At 43.1% G+C, this 23572-nt stretch overlaps 1 protein-coding gene across 4 annotated transcripts in view; it reads right to left on the bottom strand.

The window, feature by feature from the left end:
- Nucleotides 1–23572, bottom strand: part of RSU1 (Ras suppressor protein 1) — a 211504-nt gene that overhangs the window by 163887 nt on the left and 24045 nt on the right. For all 4 annotated transcript variants that reach the window (XM_012188073.5, NM_001163597.1, XM_042229598.1 and 1 more), the window contains 2 exon segments: nt 22706–22756; nt 1191–1311 (listed from right to left, as the gene is read on the bottom strand). In XM_012188073.5, coding sequence (XP_012043463.1) covers nt 1191–1311; nt 22706–22756 — 172 coding nt within the window.

A 23572-nucleotide genomic window follows, 5' to 3' on the forward strand; every position in this document is an offset into this window, starting at 1 on the left:
CATGCCAGAGAAAGCTGTCTAATATCAGGTGACTTTTCCCCTCCTCTAAACCCTACTTCCTCTCAGACATTATGAGAAAAGAATACTCACAGGTCTTACAAAGACTGTCTCTCAACCGGAGTGCATAGCAAATGAAGAGAGTCTAACCAGACTCCCAGTGGAAAAACATGAACTAAAAATCAATCCATGAATGATTTTTGTTTTTCACAATTGCTTCCTAGTAAATTGACAAATACCTGGCCAGCTCCTATAGCCACTCCATGTAAATCACTAACTGAATTACAGTGTTTATGACTAAAATTTAATGATACATTACTTCACATGGAGGATGAGGCTTGGAGCAGGCAGTATCCTTTAATAGCTCAACAATGAAGCTGGAATTCAGAAGTCCAAGTTCTGGAGGGCGCGTATGGTGTCTGATGCACAGTGGGGTTCTCTGTCTGCTCAGCCACTAACCTGAGGACCAATCAGGAGCAAGCCACTTAACCTCTTGAAAAAGGCTTGGCTTCCTTCCATACAGGGAAATCCGTAATGCCTGCCCTTCCCCATTCCCAATTGTTAAGAGGGTCAAACACTAGTATGAGGACTCTGAAAACTATAAAGCAATATAAGAACATACAGTATTACTATTATTCACTGCAACCTGGTTCTGTAACCTCAGCTGAATCAAAACTCCTCTTTTCACCTTTGTATAAAGACAGATACAGGATTGATAGCTTCTCAAATATAAAAAGGAAAAATTGTTAAGAATCAATGAAGTAGTGTTAGAAAACATATCCTCCCCTCCATAGAAGGAAGGTGCTTTAGACACTATTTCTATTCAACAGAGAGAGAAAAAAATCAACCATATTACAACTGGCCTGTACAGTTCAAGCTAGCTATGCTAATGGGTTCCTTCTAGGGCAACATAACAGAAATAAAATTTTTATTGGAAACAAAATACAGTAAAAATAAACTCCCTTATTACACCAACAATTAGCTTCTCAATTAGCACACAGATAGATTTGTACTAATGTTGGCCATTGAAAGGATGTATTAAAACAATAAAACTTTTTTAAAAACCTAAAACATGGGGGAGAAAATTAGAGAGGTGCTGCTTCTGTAAATGGCAAACCCCTCCCTCGCTCCCGCCTATATCCCAGCTTCCAGCTCCTCCTCTTCTTGTTTCCCTCCCCCTCCAGGAGACTCACCCCAGGTTCAGGTGTTTGAGTTTCTGCAGACTGCTGATCTGCGTGGGCAGCTCCTCAATCTGGTTATTAAAAAAGTTAAGCACTTCCAGATTCTTCAGTTCTGCTATGTTTGGTGGCACAGCTGTGGAAACAGAAGCGCTGAGTGTGAATGCAGGAACCTCGCGCCTGGCTGCGAGAGCCAGCGACACATTTTGCTTTCCTTTCAAGTGAGAGAGAGATGAAACTCCAGCGCAATCACCTTATTCACACGTATCTCTCTCTCATGTAATTTCTGTACGGAGTTTCTTAGGTAGTAGCTCACCACTGGGTTCACGTGGAAATGTTTCCTCAAACGGCAGAAGAGAAAATCTGTGCCATGAACAGTCTCTAAGCGAACATTACAGAGCATTCTATACTTCTTTCTTTTTCTAAATTTTTTTTTTCCTTCCAGTTTTATTGAGATATAATCAACATACAGCTCTATGTAAGTTTCAGGTGTACACCCTAAGTATTTGACTTACATCATGATTGTCACAATAAGGTTAGTGAACATCTATCATCTCATTAAAATACAAAAGAAATGTTTTTCCTTGTGATGAGAACTCTTAGGACTTACCCTCCTAGGTGTAAAATTATATTTTTTAAAGTCACGTAATGTCTACTGAGTCCAGCTGTTTTCTTCCTTCTACTTCCCTCACATCTCCAAAAGAAAGTCAGCGAACTCCAAAATCCCTTCCTGAGTAGTGTATCATCAAGCTGTTTAATCTGCTATCTGAAGAGCTGTTCTCCTAACACTTGACTAAATCACAATGATGTTTAAATTCAATCTTAAGTGATAAAACAGTCAACCTACCAAGTTTCTGATTTTTGCCTTTGCATCTCAATCAACACACACACACACACACACACACACACCCTTGTATCAGATTAGCAACTGATCACCGCATTGTTATTACTCAGGCATACGAAAAACCAGTTCATTAGTAAGAAGGGGACACAAGTGTGCATATCAAAGGTTAAAGAAAGCGACTGGGGAGCTGAAAGCATTCCCCTTCCCTACAGTATATACTTGCAAATACAAATTTAAAAGCCAAAGGCATCTTTACCTAAAAAATACTAAGTCTCAGTTGGCAGCAGCAGGGCATTCAATATATTGCACTTCATGTATCCCATCTGCTGATTCAGTCTCCCCCCAAACATGTTACTGGCCACCAGCTCGTTCATGGTTCGTGTAAGCTCTTAATACCAAAATATTCAGGTAACTGAAACTATGGACAAGGGTCTTGGGTACCACAGAAGAAGCTGTTAGGTCTTACGTTAGTACACTTTCTTCCCATCTCAACATCCTCCTTCAGGGGTGCCCCAGAAAGCTGGAGAAACCTGGGGACAGCACTGCTGAAAGCCGAGGCCAAGGTTTGTGCATCATTCCAGACAGACACCTCAGGCTTTTTGTCTGATTTCCTAATTTATTTGTCTGCACCAGCTCTTAGTTGCAACATGCAGGATCTCTAGTTGTAGCTTGTGGGATCTAGTCCCTCAACCAGGAATCGAACTTGGGAAACCTGCGTTGGGAGTGTGGAGTCTTAGCCACTGGACCGCCAGGGAAGTCCCCAGACACCTGAGATATGTAAGAAGACAGCCACACCAAGAACCCCAGTGGAAAACTCCCAGGAGAACAGAAGTAAGGAGGCAGGCACAGAGCTCATGACAGCTGAGTCATCCTTTTCAGCTTTATAAAATGTCTAAGGTATCGGTGACTTGATTACTTTTAGAGGCTTGGTACAAGTTCAGAGACACACGTTTGCTAGAGGAAGGGATTGTGGAGAAGAGGAATTATTCTGAACGAAGACAGCTGGGAAGAGGTAGTGGTACAGATGGAAAATGAGCAAGGCGTGGATGAGTTGATTGAAGAGGCTGATTGTGGGGATGGAGATAGAAAGGTAAGCTTTAATGGGATCATTGAGGCAACTAGGAATTCCTCCAGCACCTCACTCCCCAGTACCAAGAGGAATGCAGACAAGCCCTACCTGTAGGATCTGGCTACAAAAGCACATGCTTAGGCGTGTCCTCCGAAACATACTTTCTCAGGAATGAATTGTATTCACTTTGCATAAATGACCTCAAGGAAATTCATCAGGCTGTGCCTGCTGGATTTAGAGGTGTTCATTTACTTGTTCTCTCTACCTGGACCCTGGAGTGTGTCAAGTGCAAATCGACAGAGGACTGCAGCCCTGCTCAGAGACTTCACTCTTTCCCTGTTCACCCTCCAGCTACCACTAAGCTTCTCTCCCTACATTCATCTGATTAGCTTGAAGAGCAACAAAGAAAGTTAGGGCAACCAGGAGAAAATGATGATCTCAATTTAACCACAAACCAAGAATAATGCAGCCAGAATTACTGCCGCTTTCCCGAAGTTACTTTGCCAATGCAATTAAATGCTGGTCCGAAGGTATCGCCTTTTTTGACAGGATGAGAGATTATTTCACTCTCCTTGCTAAATCAGTCCAATTTAAAACCACACGTTATGCTAAATGTGATTTAGGGCTTTGTTCTGTGGACACAAACAATAACCCCACATTCAATTTACCCGGCCTCTCCCAGATTTTTGGTGTGCATGTGAATCGTTTGCTAAAGACTCCATTCAAACGAGAAGAAGGGGAAAATAAATTTTACAGCTAATATTCTTCCTAAATTACAGAATCCTCCCCCTCACCGCCCCCACCGTAGTTAAAAGCAAAGGAAATTAACCTTCAGACCCGTCTGGATGGGATGACGTCCACACTTTCAACTAGCATTTAGAGAATGATTATTTTGTGCACAGAAGCATAAACTTATAGCACTGAATATTTCAATACTTTTGGGATAAAGAGACGCAGACTACTTAAAGAAAGTAAGTCACGGGACCTCTCTGGTGGTCCAATGGTTAAGGATCTGCCTTGCAATGCAAGGGATGCAGGTCTGATCCCTGAACAGGGAACTAAGATCTCACATGCCACCCACGTGCTGCAACTAGAGTCCATGAGCTGCAACCAAAAAAGATCTCACATGATGCAACGAAGATCCTAGGCACATAAATAAATGCTTTAAAAAAAGAGAGGGAAAAAAATTTAATTAAAAAAATAAAAAAGTTACAAAAAGGTGGGTTATCAGAGTCAATCACCAGAGACAGGTCTGGTGGCTGGAAAGCAAGTTGATCCTAACAAAACTGTCCATAAAAAAATAATAATAGTAACAACCAGTTAACAATATGAGTAACAGCTGTGCAGCGGCTAAATCATATACATAGATCCATGAACAATTTATGAAAATCTATTATGAAAAGGGAGCAGCAATGTGTCACAGGTCAGAATATTCCTTTGGAATTTTCAAAACAGCTACATGACACACCAACTAGAAGCAGCGTTTTAAAATATAACTAAGCAGTGAACATCAATACATTTCTTATTATGCATCTGAAATGTTCCTTCTTCAACCATCTGTCCAGTTTCTGACCCCTCTCCACCCCCACCAGGGGTACACACCGAGTCTACAGACAAGGAGCCGAGTCCACAGAGAAACTGAGGCTGTGTGATGCAAGAACCCAGGAGGCCTGGCTCACTCGTCCTGGGCTAGCTCTGCACTTTCCTGACCAGCTCTGAACTCGCTGTGTGTCCTTAACTCATAACTTCTCTGAGCCTCCATTCCCTTCCGTTTAAATTAAGAAGGCTGGATTATGACCATTTCTCCATCCCCTTCCACCCAGCTTTAGTATTCTGTGATTCTGAGAAGAGGTGATTGCAAAAATCAATGATATGGATTTAAATAATGCAAGAAATGGGGCCCTCAATTAGGAAGCTCAGTCATGTAGAACTTTGCCTGTGACAGAGAATTTAGTATCGTTTGCAGTCTAACTAATATCGTTGGCTGCCTCAATTCTGAGGCTTCAGTTGCTAGAGACTCACAGGGGTGCCCAGGCTCTGGCATGCCACGATTAGCTCTGGTTGCAGAAGCAGAGAATGATGGGGTGCTCTCGGCCCAGAGCTTCGGCTGTATTTTGAAAAAGGAGACAAAGATGGGGTCATGTCATCCCAGGAACTCTGCCCAGAGACTGATCTCGGAGCATCTTCTGGCATTTCTAATTATTCAAGCTAACAAGCTCAGGAAGACCCTCTTTTCCTTCAAATCCTCTTCAATCTAATGAACTAAAAATTGTTCCAGAGGTTTTTAAGCCACCAGCCCCTGGATGGTTCTAGGACAAGAAACCAAAAGTGCCTGGGAACAAGGGGAGCAAGACAAAAAGGGTCTCGCCTGATTTCCATGAACATTTCTTTACAAAGCTCCCTAGGGCAGGAAGCACTGGACGGACAGCCCCAACTCTAAGAACCCACTGGCCAGCTTCAGTTCTGAATGACAGCCTGACTCCTAACAGGACCTGTATCTGTCCACGTAAGTTACACATACAACAGGCATAGCCACCACCACTGCACAGATGATGAAAAGTGTTCACAAAATCAGTGTTACACTCAGGAACATGCTTTCCCCACTAGCTAACAACAGCTTACCCTCTCTCCAACATCAGACCCTAAATCAACTACTGTTGTAGCAACTGGAACTTCACTCTAAGAGTAATTTTCTTCCAGGATAAAATTAACCATTGCACAATCAATAACTTATTTTCTTGAAGGCTTTCAGGAGTTTATTCACACAATAATAAATGGGAGGAGATGCTGTGAGGCTGGGAGGGCGAGTATGCAGTCGCTAGTTATATGTGGCTCCTTAAGTCTAGAGTTGGAATGTAAGATGGTGCAGCCTCTATGGAAAAGTGTGGTGGTTCCTCAAGAAATTAGAAACAGAACTATAACATGACCCAGCAGTTCCACTTCTAGGCATTTAATTGAAGGAAACAAGTCATTATGTCAAAGCGGTACCTAAACCCTCAAGGTCACAGCAGCATTATTCACAACAGCCAAGGTATGGAAACAACCCAGGTGTCTGTTGACAGATGAATAAAGAAAATGTGATACACACACACTCACCCTCTCTCACACACAGACACACAAATACAATTTGGCCATAAAAAAAGAAGGAAATCCTGCCATTTGCAACAACACAGATTGACCTTGAGGGAATCATGCTAAGTGAAGAAAGTCACACAGAGACAAATATTGTATGATCTCATTTATAGTGAAATCTATTAATATTAAAAACACACACACACACACCAAATAGAACAACACAACACACCAAAAAAACGTATTGAAAAAGAGATCAGATATGTTGTCACCAGAGGTCTGGAGGTGGTGGGGTGGGGAGTGAGGGCATGGGATGAGGGTATTAGAGGAGCCTGGTGGGCTATGGTCCACGAGGCCACAAAGAGTTGGAAAGACTGAAGCAACTTAGCACGCGTGCACACTAAAAAAGAAAGAAAAATAGTAAGTAATAAATTTAAGTTGAGATTAGCTGACATGAAATACAATTAGTAATTCAGTTGCCTGGTCACAGTAGCCACATTTAGAGACCTTGACAGTCACTTGTAGCTGCCATGCTGGACAGCAAGAGTACAGAATATTCCAATCTCTGCACCGAGGTCTATGCTAAAGCATTTGGCCTCTGATACCTAATTTAAAAAAGAAAGAAAGAAATGAATTTATTTACAAAACAGAAACACAGATATCGAAAACAAGCTTATGATCACCAAAGAGGAAATGTGGGGAAGGGGAGATAAATCAGGAACTTGGGATGAGAACACACATACACACACACAACTATATATAAGATAGGCAACCAATAAGGACCTACTGTACAGCACAGGGAACTTTACTCAAGATTATGTAATGACCTCTATGAGAAAGGAATCTGAAACAACGCATATATGTATGTGTGTAACTGAATCACTTTGCTGTACACATGAAACTAACACATTGTAAATCAACTACAATCCAATAAAAACTTGAAAACAAACAAATCAGTGAGCCTCAGAGCCTCAAGTACATCAGAATTACAGGAGGGCTTGCTAAAATACAGATTTGAGGGCATACCCTAGAGTTTCTGATTTAGTACTGTGGGGTGGGGCCTGCCTTTCCAACAAGTTTCCAAAGTCAGTGATACTGCTGGTCTGGGTTTTCCTTAATGTGGAACATTTTAAAGTCTTTACTGAATTTGTTACAACATTGCTTCTGTTTTATGTCTTCTTTCTTTTTCGGCTGTGAGGCACGTGGGGTCTTAGCTCCCTGACCAGGGATTGAATCTGCACACCCAGTGCTAGAAGGCGAAGTCTTAACCACTGGACCACCAGGGAAGTCCCCCAGAAAACTTTTAAGTCAGCGGTGATGTGAAAATCACAAGTCCAGTACATATGTCCTTGGCTGCCCCCAATCATGTAGAACAAGATCATAACAATCAATCTGACCCAAATTAGGACTCCTCTGCCAGCCCAGTGGGCTACTGACATTGGGGGCAGATGAAATGGGAAAAGTTAAAGTGTTAGTTGCTCAGTCATGTCCGACTCTTTGCAATCCCATAAACTGTAGCCCACCAGGCTCCTCTGTCCATGGGATTCACCAGGCAAGAATACTGAAGTGGGTAGCCACTTCCGTCTCCAGGAGATTTTCCCAACTCAGGGATAGAACCTGGGTCTCCTGCAGGGCAGGCAGATTCTTTACCATCCGAGCCACCAGGGAAGCCCAAAACGAAAAGCATTTTCGATGCAGAAAGCACACAAACTGGGGGCTGCAACCAGTTTCCAATCAGCATGTTTCCCCACTTAGATCACTCCCAGGAAATCAGTGTGGGGGAGGACAATGACACCCAGGGGAAAAGAGCATCAAACCCCCTTGTCCACAGAACCTTGTTACATGGCAGCAACTTCATGGTGCCCCAGGGTGGTCCTGTGACAAGGTGTCACTTACTGTCCTTCTGGCCTGAGGGTCACTGTAGGATGCCAGGCGGCAGCGATGGCAGAGCAGCCCAGCCGGAGCACAGCCAATCCGGGGGCTTTTCAAGCAAGAGCATCTTGCAGCCCCTGAGGCAAAGAAACAAAACTGTGAAGGGCGACAGGCTCTGGGTGCAGCAGGCACCACGCAAAACATAAGGACAGGCGCTCGCCTGTGGGCAGCCCACGGAAGGGCCGGGGAGGTGGGGTCACACACTGGTCTTTAGAACCATCTGGTTGGTGCTGAAAACAGGGTCCCCTTCAGCTACAAAAGGGGAGGAAGAGACCAGGCATCAGCATCTGCTGGGAGCCGGAAACGGCTGGACCACACAGAGTTTCTTTCGTCAGCATGGGCGGGAAACCTACCCACCAAACTCCCCCTTCTGGCTCTTTCTGCAGCATACTGCTTTCGGCTCTGGTGATTCCTGCAAAGGAGAAGCACAAGGGCCAGGGCTTGAAAACCAGGGGTCCCTGCCCCACATGCCTCCTTGAAGCCCCAAGTTAGGGGCTGAGCCATTGCTGCCTTTATGGGGAACCACTGATGGGCTGCCAGCTACCCCAAGTGCAAGAAGAGGGAGCCTCAGAGTGAGGACTCAATGGGAGCCAACAGTGAGGCCAAGACCAGGACATGACCCAGAGGTGGGCACACACCCTGCAATGCAAGGGGTGAAACACTACTGTCTTGGGCCCATTTCCAGGGACACCCCTGACCAGACAAAGCCCAAAGATCCCACAGGGAATAGGGTAAAGCAAAATAAATCAAATAGCACCGCTTCCCCAAACCTGACACGTTTATACTAAAAATGGGAGATTTGTGTCTGTTGTCATAACAAATAGAAATGCCCAGGCAAATTTTTTAGACACTTCTGCTGCTATATAAAATTTCTCTAACAAAGAAGCTTAAGGGATGGTAGAGGATATTCAAATGAAGCCAGTTATGCTGATTTTTTTTAATATTTTTTTTTTTTTAACAAGTTTTATTTATGTTTAAGAAGTTTTTGGCAGGTGGGGTCTTAGTTCCCTGACCAGGGATTGAACCTGTGACCCTACAGTGGAAGGCAGAGTCTGAACCACTGGACCATCAAGGAAGTCTCTGCTGATTCTTAAGTTACACTCCTGCAATGAAGTTATCAGAAAAAAATGACCAAAAATATCCAAATACATGAAAATGAGTGAGATTATCTGTTATACAGTCACTGGGGGGAGAAAGACCATTTGAGAAGAAATCACGAAAGCAAATGCTGCTTTGTCCCAATATTTGACGAGTATAATACTGAACAACCACCATCCCTCTTCACCTTGGTGGGAAGATGCCAAAGTAACAGAAGCCACATGAGATACTGCCGGGAGCCAGCACGGGAGATCCCACCCATGACAAGGTCATGCGGGGAGACCTGACGGGCAAGGTGAGTCAGGTCTCAAGAGGTCCTCTGCCTGAGCATCTACCCCGAAACCAAAATCTGCTTACTGTCTGCTATACTATACTCTTCTGACATTACAGGGGGCTATCCCCAACCACCTTTCTCTGGAAAAAGTTAACTTAGAGCTCCAACTGGTCTCCTGAATATGAAAGGAGTGTCTCAGCTCAAATCCCTCTGATGGCTCTCTAACTTGCCTGACAGGTTCCCCCGGAATTTTACAACTTGTGATTGTTTACAGCCCCTCAACTGCGAGAGGCACGCAGCTTAAAACATCTTAAAGATATAGAGCCTTTTCTAAAAAGCTAAAAATTATACTGGTGATGGGTTTCACTGTTGAGTCAATGACTGCTGCCAGGCCTCCATATTCTTTATCTTTTAGGCACCTTGGAGGATATTAATCAATGTAAACGGGATGCAGAAATAGGAATATAGTAGTTTTGATGTTAGCAATACTAGACTTTTGAGTTAATTAATTTCTTCTTTGTTATAAATCACTGTACTCCTCTTTCGTTGTTATAAATTGCTGTGTCCTTGCTATGTAAGAATGTAACTTTATTTAGTGCTTTCTGAGAGTGGCACCAGACTTTGGGAAGAACAACACTATTAAGGCAAATAAGTATTCTGGTTGACAGACCCTTATCAGAAAAAGGGCCGTAAAATGTTAATTGGCCTTCTGGCCAGAAGATGATGTAAATCACCTAAGACTTGTGTATACAACTAGGTATGCAGAGAGAAAGCCTGGTCTCGATAAGAGTCAGGGCTGCTGATGCTGCATAATTTTTGTTTTATCCATTGATCTCTATGTACAACCAAAAATATAAAAAGCTTTTCCGGACAATAACGAATGGGCCAGTCACTGGAAAGACTGGTTTCCCCTCTGTGATCTTTTTTCCTTCTCTTCTTTTCAGGCTGAATTCCCATCTGGAGCGTGGAGGCTCACCACATCTACTTACTTGCCCTGGCTTCTAAGACCCACGCGAGAAGGAGCCCAAGGTGGGGCACCCTCCACTATTCAAGCGGGCACTGGTGGCCTACATAGATGGTGCAAACCTCTTGTCTCGAGGTTTTATTAGCTCTCCGAGTAAACCAAATTATTCAGCCTCTTTTCTCCACTAAATTTTCCTACTATACTATTCTTTCCTAATCTCTCTTTTTATTTCTAAACAAATAAGTTTTTCCTCACCTACTCCGTCTCCCCTTCAAATTCCCTGGATCCACCGGGGCTGGACCCTGGCAAGATACCAAACTATAAGAAATATGAATCAGGGCATTCTTGGTCAGAGTGAAAGGAAAGTCCTTTCAATCCTTAGCTACAATAGCTAGAAGGTATTAGTCTATTCATGGTGCAGAGGTGATGTCTAGACTAATTATATAGATGTCAATTCTATCAACAAATTAGGAATCTTTGTTCTGAAAGCCATTCTAATGATCACATGTAAAGAAGAATCTCCTCACTCTGGCAAATAATTATGCTCTTCAGAATTTTATATTGAGGGGGGGAAAAAAAAGGTCATTTGTACCTATAGTGATTAATGACTTTTTTGTTTTCTGGTCAAAAACAGGAGGTGGATAATGAACTAATTATCCTAGCATAAGAATTTGAAGTTCAAAAGTATACTGATGATAACCAGTTTTCCAGATTTTATGAGATTTCCCTGAAAGCAGCAATTAAAACAGTGAATTACAGTAGTTATAGGTTATTTAAAGACATAAAAGTTTATGGAACAGTAGCGCAAACTCTCATTTAACAGGATCTGCAAGTTCCTCAAGGTGAAAATGAAAGAGCAAAAGAGCTAAGCAGCCACCTGACAAAGGCCAAGGTCCCCCAAATATCTTTAGCAGTGTAAGTGACAAAAGCGATGCTGCTTGCAGTTCATCAGCGGCACTTACTGAGCATGCACACCTGGAAGGACAGACTTAGTGTATCCCATCACGGGCTTCCTTAAGATTCTGCAGCTCACAGTGGTAAAGAATCTGCCTGCCAATGCAGGAGACACGGGCCGTGAGGATACCACGTGCCGTGGAGCAACCGAGACATGCGCTACAATTCTTGAGCCCAGAAGCAGCAACTACTGATACTAGAGGGCCTAGGGCCTGTGCTCCACAAGAGAAGCGACCGCAAGGAGCAGCCCCCGCTCACTTCAACTAGAGAAAAACCCTGGTAGCAACAAAGACCCAGCACAGCCATAAAGGAATAAAAGAAGTTCTTATCACATGAAAACAATTTTTATAAAAAATCTGCAGCTTAAGTCATTTTACTAACCAAAAACATTCCTCACGTAATTTACTGCAAAGAAGAAAAAAATGGCTCAACTCTTTTAGCAACAATGAGAATAATCCATTACCCAAAAATTAGGCGAAGTTACAAGCAAGCTGTAAGGCACCTTTTATAGTGTAAAGTCTAACGTGCAAAAACATCTGTCCCTGGGGTATGATAAGTGTGTACGCACAATCAAACAAATCTTCTAAAAAGCTGACAAGCATGGATTTCTGCTCCTCTGAGGATGCCAAACTTAGTTATGTCTGAATCTCCAATCAACTTCCCAAAAGGAACCAAACAAGGTCCACGTGGTCTTAGTCCTTACAGACCCAGAATTGTTTTACTAACACACCCTGGAAATCACACTCCAGTGACAACAGAATACAGCATCCACCAGCAGGACATCCACAAACAGCTTTTGTCTGAGAGCCGTGTCAGAGCAGAGACACTGAGAGGAAAGGCAGGGACCTTCCATCACTCGGGAGGAAGTGACACCTAGGGAAGGACAAGAAAAGGATGGAGAGCCCTTCTTCCAGGAAAGATGTCCAGGAAGTCTGGAAACACGGCAAAGAGCAAGAAAGAAAAGAACACTGAATACATTTCAATCAATCAACACAGAAAGCAGGCTCAGCTCAGTGAAAACAAGCTATTTAGGCTCTGAAATTTTTAAAAAATATCATTATAATGGAGTACACACACATTCAATGCAAGATTATTAAGAGGGAGACAATGGACAAATAACAATTCACATACAAACACACATCACGTTTTGCCGACAGCTCATGTCTTCTTTTATAGTGACATATATACTCTACCATGTGTAAAACAGATAGCCAATGGGGAGCTGCTGTGTAAGCACAGGGAGCTCAGCTTGGTGCTCTGTGATGACTTAAAGGGGTGGGAGGCCGGCGGCGGGGGCATGGTGGCAGGATGCTCAAGCAAGGAGGAGGGGATATATGTATACATTAAGGCTGATTCTCATTGCTGTCCAGCAGAAACCAACACAACATCGTAAAGCAACTATCCTCCAATAAATAAATAAATAATAAAGGAACTTCTGGGGAAAAAAAGAATTACTCCAGCAAATGGATAAACAAGGTCCTACTGTACAGCCCAGGGAACTATGTTCAATGTCCTGTGATAAACCATAATGGGAAGAAAAGAAAATGAAAAAGATTTTTACATACGTATGTATAACTTTGTTGTACAGCAGAAATTAACACAACATTGTAAATCAACCGTACTCCAATTAAAAAGAAAAAGAATGACTTCAGCGAGACATCCTCTGCACGAAGTTGCTTCTCTTCCTTCCCTATCTCATGTCTTGGTGCTGATGAAGGAGTATATGAGGCAGGGGGAAGGGGGTGGAGGAAAAGGCCCAGTGCTAGAAAATTCAACCCTGGACCTTGTTAACTCCTCTTCTAATGATAACAACCACGCCTTCAACCTTAGGGATGCTCCCTGCTCATCCATTTGAGCAAGTGAAGATGCAGGGCCAATGTCTGGTCCACGGAGCTCCGGGACTCCCTGGAGCAGGGCGTTACCTGTACATGGACACTGACAGAGGAGGCAGCAGGGGAAAGGGGAACACAGAGGCTCAAAGCCACGCGAAGCCCCCAGCTCCAGCTGCACGTCCTCAGCCACGTGAAGCCTGCTACTTACCCTAGACACAGAGCAGGGCGTTCAAAGCCACCCTTTCCTTTTGCACTCAGGTCATGGTTTCTGGGAGGTCTGGTCCTTCAAGGCTAAAAAGCTGTGAATAACCTCACCCTTTATTTTCTACATAGTTGGCTGCAAAGGAGGGCTTTGAGGAGAAAGGTAAGAATCCATCTCCCCTTTTGGAAGGATGAGCAAGATAGAGAGAGAAGGGCAGGCATTTCCACTAAGCATCAGGTGCCTGGAGTGGACTCTACACGGGCAGGAAAAAACTGCTAAAGGAACAGCAAGAGGTTAGACAAGATGGGGATTTTCCTGGTGGTCCAGTGGTTAAGACTTCACCTTCCAATGCAGGGTATACAGGTTCGATCCCCGGTCAGGGAGCTAAGACCCTACATGTCTTGGGGCCAAAAACCAAAACATAAAACAGAAGCAATACTGTAACAAGTTCAATAAAGACTTTAAAAATGGTCCACATTAAAAAAAAAATCTAAAGACAATAGCTATCATAAGAAGAATGAGCTTCACATTAACTTAAAAAAAAAACCAAAAAACCTTATCAAAGTTTTGTACCTATTTCCAAGAAACATCACCAGTGTATCCACACTGCAAATATACCGTTATCTTTCCCCAACTCCAAGGTTTCTAAATATGAGCTGCATGTGCCCCTAAAAAATTTATGAATGGTTTTAACAGGATCTACAAACCTGTTGAAATTTTAAGGATTATGTATAGTTTTCTAGGAATCATGGACACAGCTTTCACTCTGTTCTTAAAAAAGGTGAGTTATGAAAATGTTAAGAACTGCTCTAAAAGAGTGTCTTTTCCCAAGCATCACATCTTTTAGAATATCTCCTCCTCCCCTGCATGACACACAGGTATACAGACACTGTCTAGGAGAGTCAACAGATGATTTACATAGAAATTTTTGTTAGTAGATCAATTCCATTTGAGGGTTCTGTTGTAAATAGTAAATGACACCCAGAACATAGAAGCAACCTAAATAACCATCAGCAGAGAAATGGATAAAGAAGACATGGTACATATATACAAGGCAATACTACTCAGCCATTAAAAAAAAAAAAAAATGAAATAATGCCATTTGCAGCAACACAGATGAAGCTAGTGGCTTCCCGGGTAGCTCAGCTGGTAAAGAATCCACCTGCAATGCGGGAGACCCCTATTCAATTCCTGGGTTGGGAAGATCCCCTGGAGAAGGGATAGGCTACCCACTCCAGTATGCCTGGGCTTCCCTAGGGGCTCACACGGTAAAGAATTAACCTGCAATGTGGGTGGCCTGGGTTCAATCACTGGGTTGGGAAGATCCCCTTGAGGAGGGCATGGCAACCCACTCCAGTATTCTTCCCTGGATAATCCCATGGACAGAGGAGTCAGGCAGGCTACCGTCCATGGGGTCACAAAGAGTCGGATATAACTGAGCGATCAAGCACAGCACAGATGAACCTAGAGGCTGTCACACTTAGAGAAGTCAGTCAGACAGAGAAGGACAAAGGTGTATCACTTACATGTGGAATCTAAAAAAAAAATCATATAAGACAAAAATAGAGTCACAGATGTAGTAGGGGTGGGGATAAATCGGGAGATTTGAACTGACACGTACACACTACTATATGTAAAAGATAAAGCAGACAACTAATAAAGACCTACTATACAGCACAGGGAACTCTGGTCAATACTCCGTAATGACGTACATGGGAAAAGAATGTAGAAAAAGAATGGATACATGCATGGTATAACTGGTTCACTCTGCTGTACACCTGAAACTAACAGAACACTGCTAATCAACTATACGCCAATAAAATTTAAAAAAATAAAAAAGTTTTAAAAAACAGTCAAAGAAACCCTATCCAAGATGAACTCCCCACAGTGGGCGAGCCATGGTGTGGAAAGTGACAGGTTCAACCTGCCCACACATGAGGATCGCCACAGCCTGCCATCTTTCTGAAATTCCCGTAAGTGAAGTCACTCCTTTTAAAAACGTACTGTGGAAGAATTAACACCTACCCTTATTTCGCTTCCTCTGAGCACAGGACAAGACTCTAAGAAGAGAGATTCTAGAGTAGGCACATTCAGGATGGAAGGGCTGACATGAAAGGGATCAAGGATGACAAGTGTCTGAGCAGAGGACACAACTGTATCGAAACCACGTCTCCAACTTCACATGTTGGCCTTGGGTTGTGCTGGTTCTGGACTGTGGGATCAACAGATGCTTCCATGTGACAATCCCGCACGCTTCCTTAACTAAAACCGCCAAAAACCAAACTCCCAACTATAGGCAATTTTGTAAATGGTACCTAACCAGTGGCACCATTGGAAAGACACTGTTCGATCAACAGCTGTCTGACTCACTATTATGTATACATTTTTTTCAAATCTAATCTTTCAAATGATGGCACAGGAACAAATTGATGAATGTGCACTAATTAGAAAAGTAAGCTATTGATCAAAGCCTCTGGTTTATAAATACATTCATACTCTGTTAAAATGCAAACAGCACGTTGTTTTGATATTGTCACAAGATAAATTCATGACACAGAGACAATTTATTTTGCATATTCTCCCCTCATAGTTTAATTTCATACAAGCCATGCACTAGAACTTTTGCATAAGGCATGACAAGTAATCTATGAAAGAGGAAATAACTAGAGACTTGGCAACAGAAAGGTGTTGGAAGACTGGTGAAGGTCATTCTTATAAGTTGAGACAGTTAATTTTTCTCATTCATCTCAACAATCAATTATGTCTGTAGAAAAGGGTTTCCATTTATTATGCTTCTTAAAAAAACTGCTTAATTTTCTTCATTATAATTGGGCCTGCATATTATGAGATTGCAATATTTTAATGCAAAACATCCTCCCTAATTCCTTTACAATAACACTTTCAGTAGAGAGCCTATCAATATATACATCTGCATAAAATCTTAAAACATTACATTCATTTTAATGTGTTGACAAAAGAAATTATTGCAATCAGTAAAGAAAATATCCTGGCATTTACTTGTCCACTATAATTTTGAATTCATATATAAGTTAAAATTAGTAAGAAATAGTCTGTTACAAAAAAGAAACAAGTTTTGCTATAACACTTAGGTTTACTGCTTGTCTAGCCATTTCCGACACATTAGATGACAAGAAATGGTCCCAGTTAAGGCTTGAAACAGCCAGCAAAGCTGCTAATATCTCAAGAAAACGTTTTACATGACAGCTAAAAGTTTCAGGTGTAAAACTAAGTAATCACATACCAAGACTCACACTTAAGAAAGGTTTATATAGAACCCACTGATCAACGTTTGCACACAGCAAAAAGACGTTCTTTGCACTTCTTGCAGAAAATGATCAGGGTTTAGTCCTTATCATGCATAGGTCACAAAATGGAAAATACTGTTGTCATATTTCAAGTACTGGGTTTTGCTATTTCTTTTTAAAATTAAGAAAAGCATCATGTTAAAAAATTAATACTCAGATTGCTTTATCATTTATGCAAAATGAGTCATTTCATAATGCATAGTATTCCTCCTTACATGATGGCATTCAGTAAAAGAACCAATATAAATGGGCACAAAATGCATATTTTCCTGAGTATTACACAGTTGTTGTTTTTTTTTTTTTAATTAAAATCTGGTTCCATACATATATATTTTAAACTTTCTTCCGAGGGAGAAAAAAATTTTATGTAAAGGCAACAGAATTCTATCACTTTAAAGAGATTGGAAGGAAAGTTTCTAACACGAGAAAGAAACCGTAATAAACACTAAACATGACACGTGAAACTGAACACATACTTTAACTTTGGGAGTCAAAAGAAAAATAACATACCTCCTTATGGAAGGATCAACATTAATTGTGGCAAAACTGGCCTATGTAAATGGCAGCAACAACATACCCTGAGGGAAGCTTGCAAAAAATTTCGTCCTCTGATAACACCGATTTGGTTTTTAATCTTTTAGCATGAGATGAGGAAGAAGGGGGTGGGGAAAAAAGTATCCCAACAGTGACCTCTAGTGGACAAGTTTTAAAACGATTCTCTCAGAATTTCCTCTTTAAGACTGAAAAGTAGAAAAACATTTACAAACCTAATACTCCCAAAGACCATAAGAACCAGGGATTAGATAAGATGCAGACTGCAAAAGACTCAGCTAACACTGGCTTATAAGGGAGGGTCACCACAAAGGCAGGCAGGCAGAGACACAGGAAGACCATCTTTGAAATAAATGCTGTATCCCCTTCTTAGAGACCCTGACAGCAAGCAAGTGCTGAGTCTATCATCTCAGACAGCTGGGACTCACGACCTACCAACCCATTTATCAACTGGCATTAACTCAAGGGTCTACTTCATGTTCTGCCTGCTTTTGGCACTTTTGTGGGGTGGTATGTACAATACCTAACCATACGCCAGCATTCCTAATTTCAAGAAATGTATCCTACAATTAACTGTTTAAAAATCCTAGTAAATCATTTGGGATCTTACATACATGAAACAGAGCTTCCCAGGTGCCACTAGTGGTAAAGAATCAACCTGTCAACGCAGGAGACGTGGGAGACTCGGGTTTGACCCCGGGGTGGGGAAGATCCCCCGGAGGAGGGCATGGCAACCCACTCCAATATTCTTGCCTGGAGAATCCCGTGGACAGAGGAGCCTGGTGGGCTACAGTCTGAAAGGTTGCAAAGAGTTGGACACAACTGAAGTGACTTAGCACGCACACATGCATACGTAAAACTAAGGGAAAGAGTGACAAGAGGACCAAACCAGGAGACCTGGAATAGCAGTAGTAGGTCTTCATTTCCTTTTGGAGAAGTCAACTCAGCTGAGCCCACCGGGTTTACCAGGTGGAGAAAAACACCCACAGCTGGTCACGACCCCAGCTCTTCGACTGTGCCTCCTGGGGTGTCCCTGAGGAGCCAGATACACCACGGAGACAATGTAAGTCTGGTTTCGGACCACCCACCACAACAAAGCAACTACTGCAGTCAACTGAGTCACACAAACTTTCTGGCTACTCAGTGCCTGTAGGGGTTGTGTTTACACTCTACAGCTGTCTACTAAGTGTGCAAAGTATTATGTCAAAAAAACTGTACATATAATTAAAAAGCACAAAGCTTAAAAAAAAAATGCTAACCATCATCTGAGCCTTCAGCCAGTTGTCACCTTTTTGCTGGTGGAGGGTTTGAAACATTGCGAGAATTACCAAAGAGACAGAGACACGAGGTGAGCAAATGCTGCTGGAAAAAATGGTCCAGTAGCTTTGCTCAACTCAGTGCTGCCACAGACCTCCAATTTCCCCCAATTCAATTCAATTTCCACCAAGTTCAGTAAGGTGAGGTCTGCCTGTACCATGTTAGCACATCATTCCTTCCCTGTGAAAGGGCCACGTAAAGGGGAAAGACAGCAATTCCTGGGATATGAGGCTCTGTTTCTCACTGCTCAGCACATTTGAAAGGAGCCTACAAGCAGTTAAGGAACAGAAGTGTGCAGCGGTTACATTCACGCAGATCCACACACTGACTGATCCTGAAGAAACGTCAGGTTCCTCCACTGACCGCTTCACCCAGACCCCCCGTTTCTCACCCTGGTCCTGCCATTACTGCCTTTACATGAGGGCTTCCTGGGAAGCCATTCTGGGCTCAGCAACGGGCAGTAAAGAGGAATAAAAGATGGTCTCAGCCTTCAACCAAGCCTAAGACATCTTTGGAGAGGACGAAACAGGAAGTGGCAGGAGGACAAGGAAGAGCCCTGCTGGTGCCAAGATTCTCCGAATATGAGACTTCCCTGGCGGTGCAGTGGTTAAGGCTCCACCTCCCAATGCAGGGAGCACAGGTTCAATTCCTAGCTGGGTCACTAAGATCCCACATGTCTTGTGACCAGAAAACCAAACATAAAACAGAAGCAATACTGTAACAGATTCAACAAAGACTTAAAAAATGGTCCACATCAAAAAAAAAAAAAAAAAGAGTCTCTGAACAATAGGATTTGGGGGAGAGATATCTCCAGTTTGCAGGGGGGCCAAGAGGAAGATGGGCGGGGGGTGGGGCAGGCAGGGGAGGAAGGGAGGAGCAGAAGAGCCTGGCGGCAGAGCCTCATCTTTACCCTGCATTCCCCCGGGGCGAGCAAGCACCTCCATCCGGGGTCCAGAGAGTCACCTGCCCAATCACAGCCAAAAAAAGGTTCCCTCACTACTGCACCTCCCACCTCCTTTAACCCACTGCAGACATTGTATGGACTGAAGGAGTTGTTACCAGCAGAGTCAACCCCAGTGACTGCACCAAAACACACCAGCTCCAACCCATTCCCCCAGATTTACACATCAACCATGTCACTGTAACAATGAGGAACCTCTGACAGTGATTAGACGGACAATTTTGCAAGACCCTGACAAATTCCTGGTGGCTCAGATGGTAAAGCGTCTGCCTGCAACGCGGGAGACCTGGGTTTGATCCCTGGGTTGGGAAGATCTCCTGGAGAAGGAAACGGCAACCCATTCCAGTACTCTTGCCTGGAAAATCCCACGGACGGAGGAGCCTGGTAGGCTACAGTCCATGGAGTCGCAAAGAGTCGGATACGACTGAGCGACTTCACTTTTCTGACAAATTCTCATGTCAAAAACTTTAAGAATTCCTGCTCACAAAATCTTGGGAATTTGAGGGTCATCGGCTTGCTTTCCCCCTTTCTCATGGCCTCACTCGTACTATGTTGAGGGGACCTGCTGATCTGTCAAAACCACAAGCAGGAGGAGGGGGCCAGCTCAGTGCCACGTTCTTCCAACAGCTCCAAGATACCGACTCCAGTCCTCAGAGTTGAGAGCTGTCCCCAGACCAAGTCCCAGCGTGAGTAAGCTGGTGACTCGTCCCCCAGGTATACAAGACGACACATCAGAAGTGTAATTGGCACACGAGGATGCAAGATAAAAGCAGTGCTGACGGGTTTATCTTTTGAGTCCCATCAGTTTGAATGTGGTGCTGTCAGCTAGTCCCCATTAAAAAGCACGGAAAGTGAAAGACACTGATTACAATGAAAAGTGACAGGAGGCCGGACTCACCCACCTCCACGTAATGCATATTTATCTTTCCATCAAATGGACATATTTACTATAAACACTGGAAAAACCATAGCGAAGCCATTCATTTAAATGCCAGAAAAATAGTAAAAGATGCTAATTTGACCTTAGTGAAACAGATCAGGCGTCACTGACACCACTCACAATGGCTTGAAACAATTTACCAAGACGATTAATTAGAGCTTACTGGATTAGGTCAAGAGTGTCTCAAATGGGAAAAAAGGGGGAAAAGGGGGAGGGGGCAGAAACAGGAGAAAAAGTTTGGATCCACAGCAAACCTCCTTAATAGCAGACACAACTTAACTCTGTTTATGCCTCCCTGCATGGATGGAGGAGCCTGGAAGGCTGCAGTCCATGGGGATGCTGAGGGTCAGACACGACTGAGCGACTTCACTTTCACTTTTCACTTTAATGCATTGGAGAAGGAAACGGCAACCCACTCCAGTGTTCTTGCCTGGAGAATCCCAGGGACGGGGGAGCCTGGTGGGCTGCCGTCTATGGGGTCGCACAGAGTCGGACACAACTGAAGCGACTTAGCAGCAGCAGCACATCCAGAAAGAGAAACTAGCACCCTGATCCTGGAGATTTCTTTATGGACATATAAAAAGAAAAACTATGACTCTCTGAAAGGCTTTTTAAGCAGCCAATCAATTAATGGTACAATGGGAACAAAACAGGTTTGGCTTCCTTTTTCAATGGAAACTGTTTTTCCCTCTGATGACAATGCAAGATTGAACACCAGTGGTAAACTTGGCAATTAGGAAATATTTTCATGAACTACACGACAGAGAGAGCATCAGAAATTTCTGCTCACCAAATGTGGGGGAATGTAGGGATCACGCAGTCCGCCCTTTGAAATAAATTTCAAATCCCCTCAGAACTGGGATTAGGGTCTCAGCGGAGAGAGAGCAGGACCATTCACTACAAGAACAATGGACGTGGCAGCATATTCCCCGTTACAGTAACAGCTACACGTGACGTGTCACCCTATCAGCCGCTGGGGCTCCCAATACTCAAACGTGACAGTGGTGCCACTCTGCCCTCGCTTTTTGCTAAAAACGAACTGATCTGCCCGTCTCCTGCTCACGAGAGGCCCTCACAGCCACTCTTAACTCTCCATAATCAACAGCTCTGTGACATTGCTTCCCGCTGTATATAATGCAATACACACACAAATTCACGACACAAATCCCTCAACACCGTATTCTGCTCTGTTTCACCGAACTCAGAAAGCTCCCTCACAAATTCCTGCCACATGATCAGAAAAGCATTCAAGTCTGCAGGAAATACAGCAAGCACAAAGACGCGGCCGTCAATTAGACATGAGACGGGACAGTGGGCCCCCGTCATTAACACCTTTTAAGCCACAGCTCTAAGAATAAAATGGCCCACGTTAGTCACACAAGATTACACTTTACCAAGAGGTATGAAACCTACTATACATTAACTGTACCACTCCCAATGCCTGGGACAATTTTCCCTGGAAATCAAGACTCAAGAACTTGAAAAGCTCAGATGCAAATATCTATCACTTCTACAATTTTGTGCTCCCCACCCGCCCCCATCAAGCAGGGAAAGAAAGTATATCAATAATCACATTTTCCCCTTTTGAGGAGAAAGTATAAATGAAAGTTAACAATGTTTTGCTCTGAAAAATTCAACTTAAAAAAAAAAAAGATTTACTTTTTGTTGTGGCTCACTTTTTTAAAAGTCTTTACTGAATTTTTTACAATATTATTTATTTTATGGTTTGGTTTTTTGGCCATGAGACAAGTGGGATCTGGCTCCCGACCAGGGTTCTATCCCACAACCCCCTGCATTGGAAGATAAAGTGTTAACCACTGAACCACCAAGGAAGTCCTCCAACACTTTTTTGATAAGCTTCTTTTTTCCCATAAAATAATAATGAAAAGTCTCAGCATTTCAGGTCACTGCAGCAGTTTGCACGCCCAAAGGGGACCATTATCGGAGGAACAATGTCACTGTCTTCCTTCAATTTATACACATGAAAAATTGAAGAAAAATTCCTCAAAACAGAAAACTACAAAATACAGGAAGACCATATGCTCAGATATCTTAGTGCCATCTCAGTACACTTTCGCTTTGCCCAAATCATCATTTGTCATTACTGTCGAGGGAAACAGAAGAATTAGCAGTTCCACCACGTTACCTGCAAGTCAGAAATTGTGTAACAGAGGACAGCAATGGTTGACTCACTTGTTAGCTTGTTGTGGCTGAGGACCAGCTGTGTGATGTGGGACAGGGTGACTGGAAAAGAAAAGAAAAAAACACACAGTCAGTTAATGTACCCAGATTACACTCACGCTCCTGCAAGGTAACGTGCCCAGTTCTTTTCACAGGTTGGAGTGTTACCACTCACAAAAATAGACGCAGGGATTCACAGAAGGCTATCTGTTCAATGTTAAATTGCACGAGGAAAAGCCACGCAATAAATGGTGCAATTAGAACAGCGAGTTAGCGCTAATGTAATTTTAGCACTGATAGCATTAATGTCATAGGAAGGAACGGGACAAGGGCCAGTGAGCTCTGCTCGGCGACCTGGAGCGCTGGTCCAGCCTCCACAATCCATCTCACTAAGTGAACTAGTCAGGAGATCTGGGAGGAACCTTCCCTACCCCATGCTTAGAAAACCACCCCATCAATACAGACGGACCACTGCTTCCCGAGTCACTGTCAACCCTGAAATGTTCCTACATGCTCTCGATGACCACAGTAGAAGCCCTCCACGTGTTCCTCTCAACAAGTTTGGGTGACATTCCAAAGAACCAGCAGATGGCTCACCAGTTTCAAACATGATCATGGAAGCTTAAACTGCTGAAAAAGACTACATTTGCCTTTAAAAAAGAAAAGAAAAAAAGGGTTTTCCAAGTACCAAGAGAGAAAATATGTATACAAATTCACCAAAAAACAAAAAAGAAGAAAACCAGTGGGGGTTAAAAGGTGACTTCAACTTTGGGTTCTAAAACTTCACTTTGTGGTCAGCAAGCGCTCTCTCTCTCTCTGTATATATATGTGTGTATGTGTGGGTGGGTGTATATATATACTTACTGACATAATATATTT

The sequence above is a fragment of the Ovis aries genome, chromosome 13 (assembly GCF_016772045.2).
Source record: "Ovis aries strain OAR_USU_Benz2616 breed Rambouillet chromosome 13, ARS-UI_Ramb_v3.0, whole genome shotgun sequence".
In the NCBI taxonomy this organism is placed as follows: domain Eukaryota; kingdom Metazoa; phylum Chordata; class Mammalia; order Artiodactyla; family Bovidae; genus Ovis; species Ovis aries.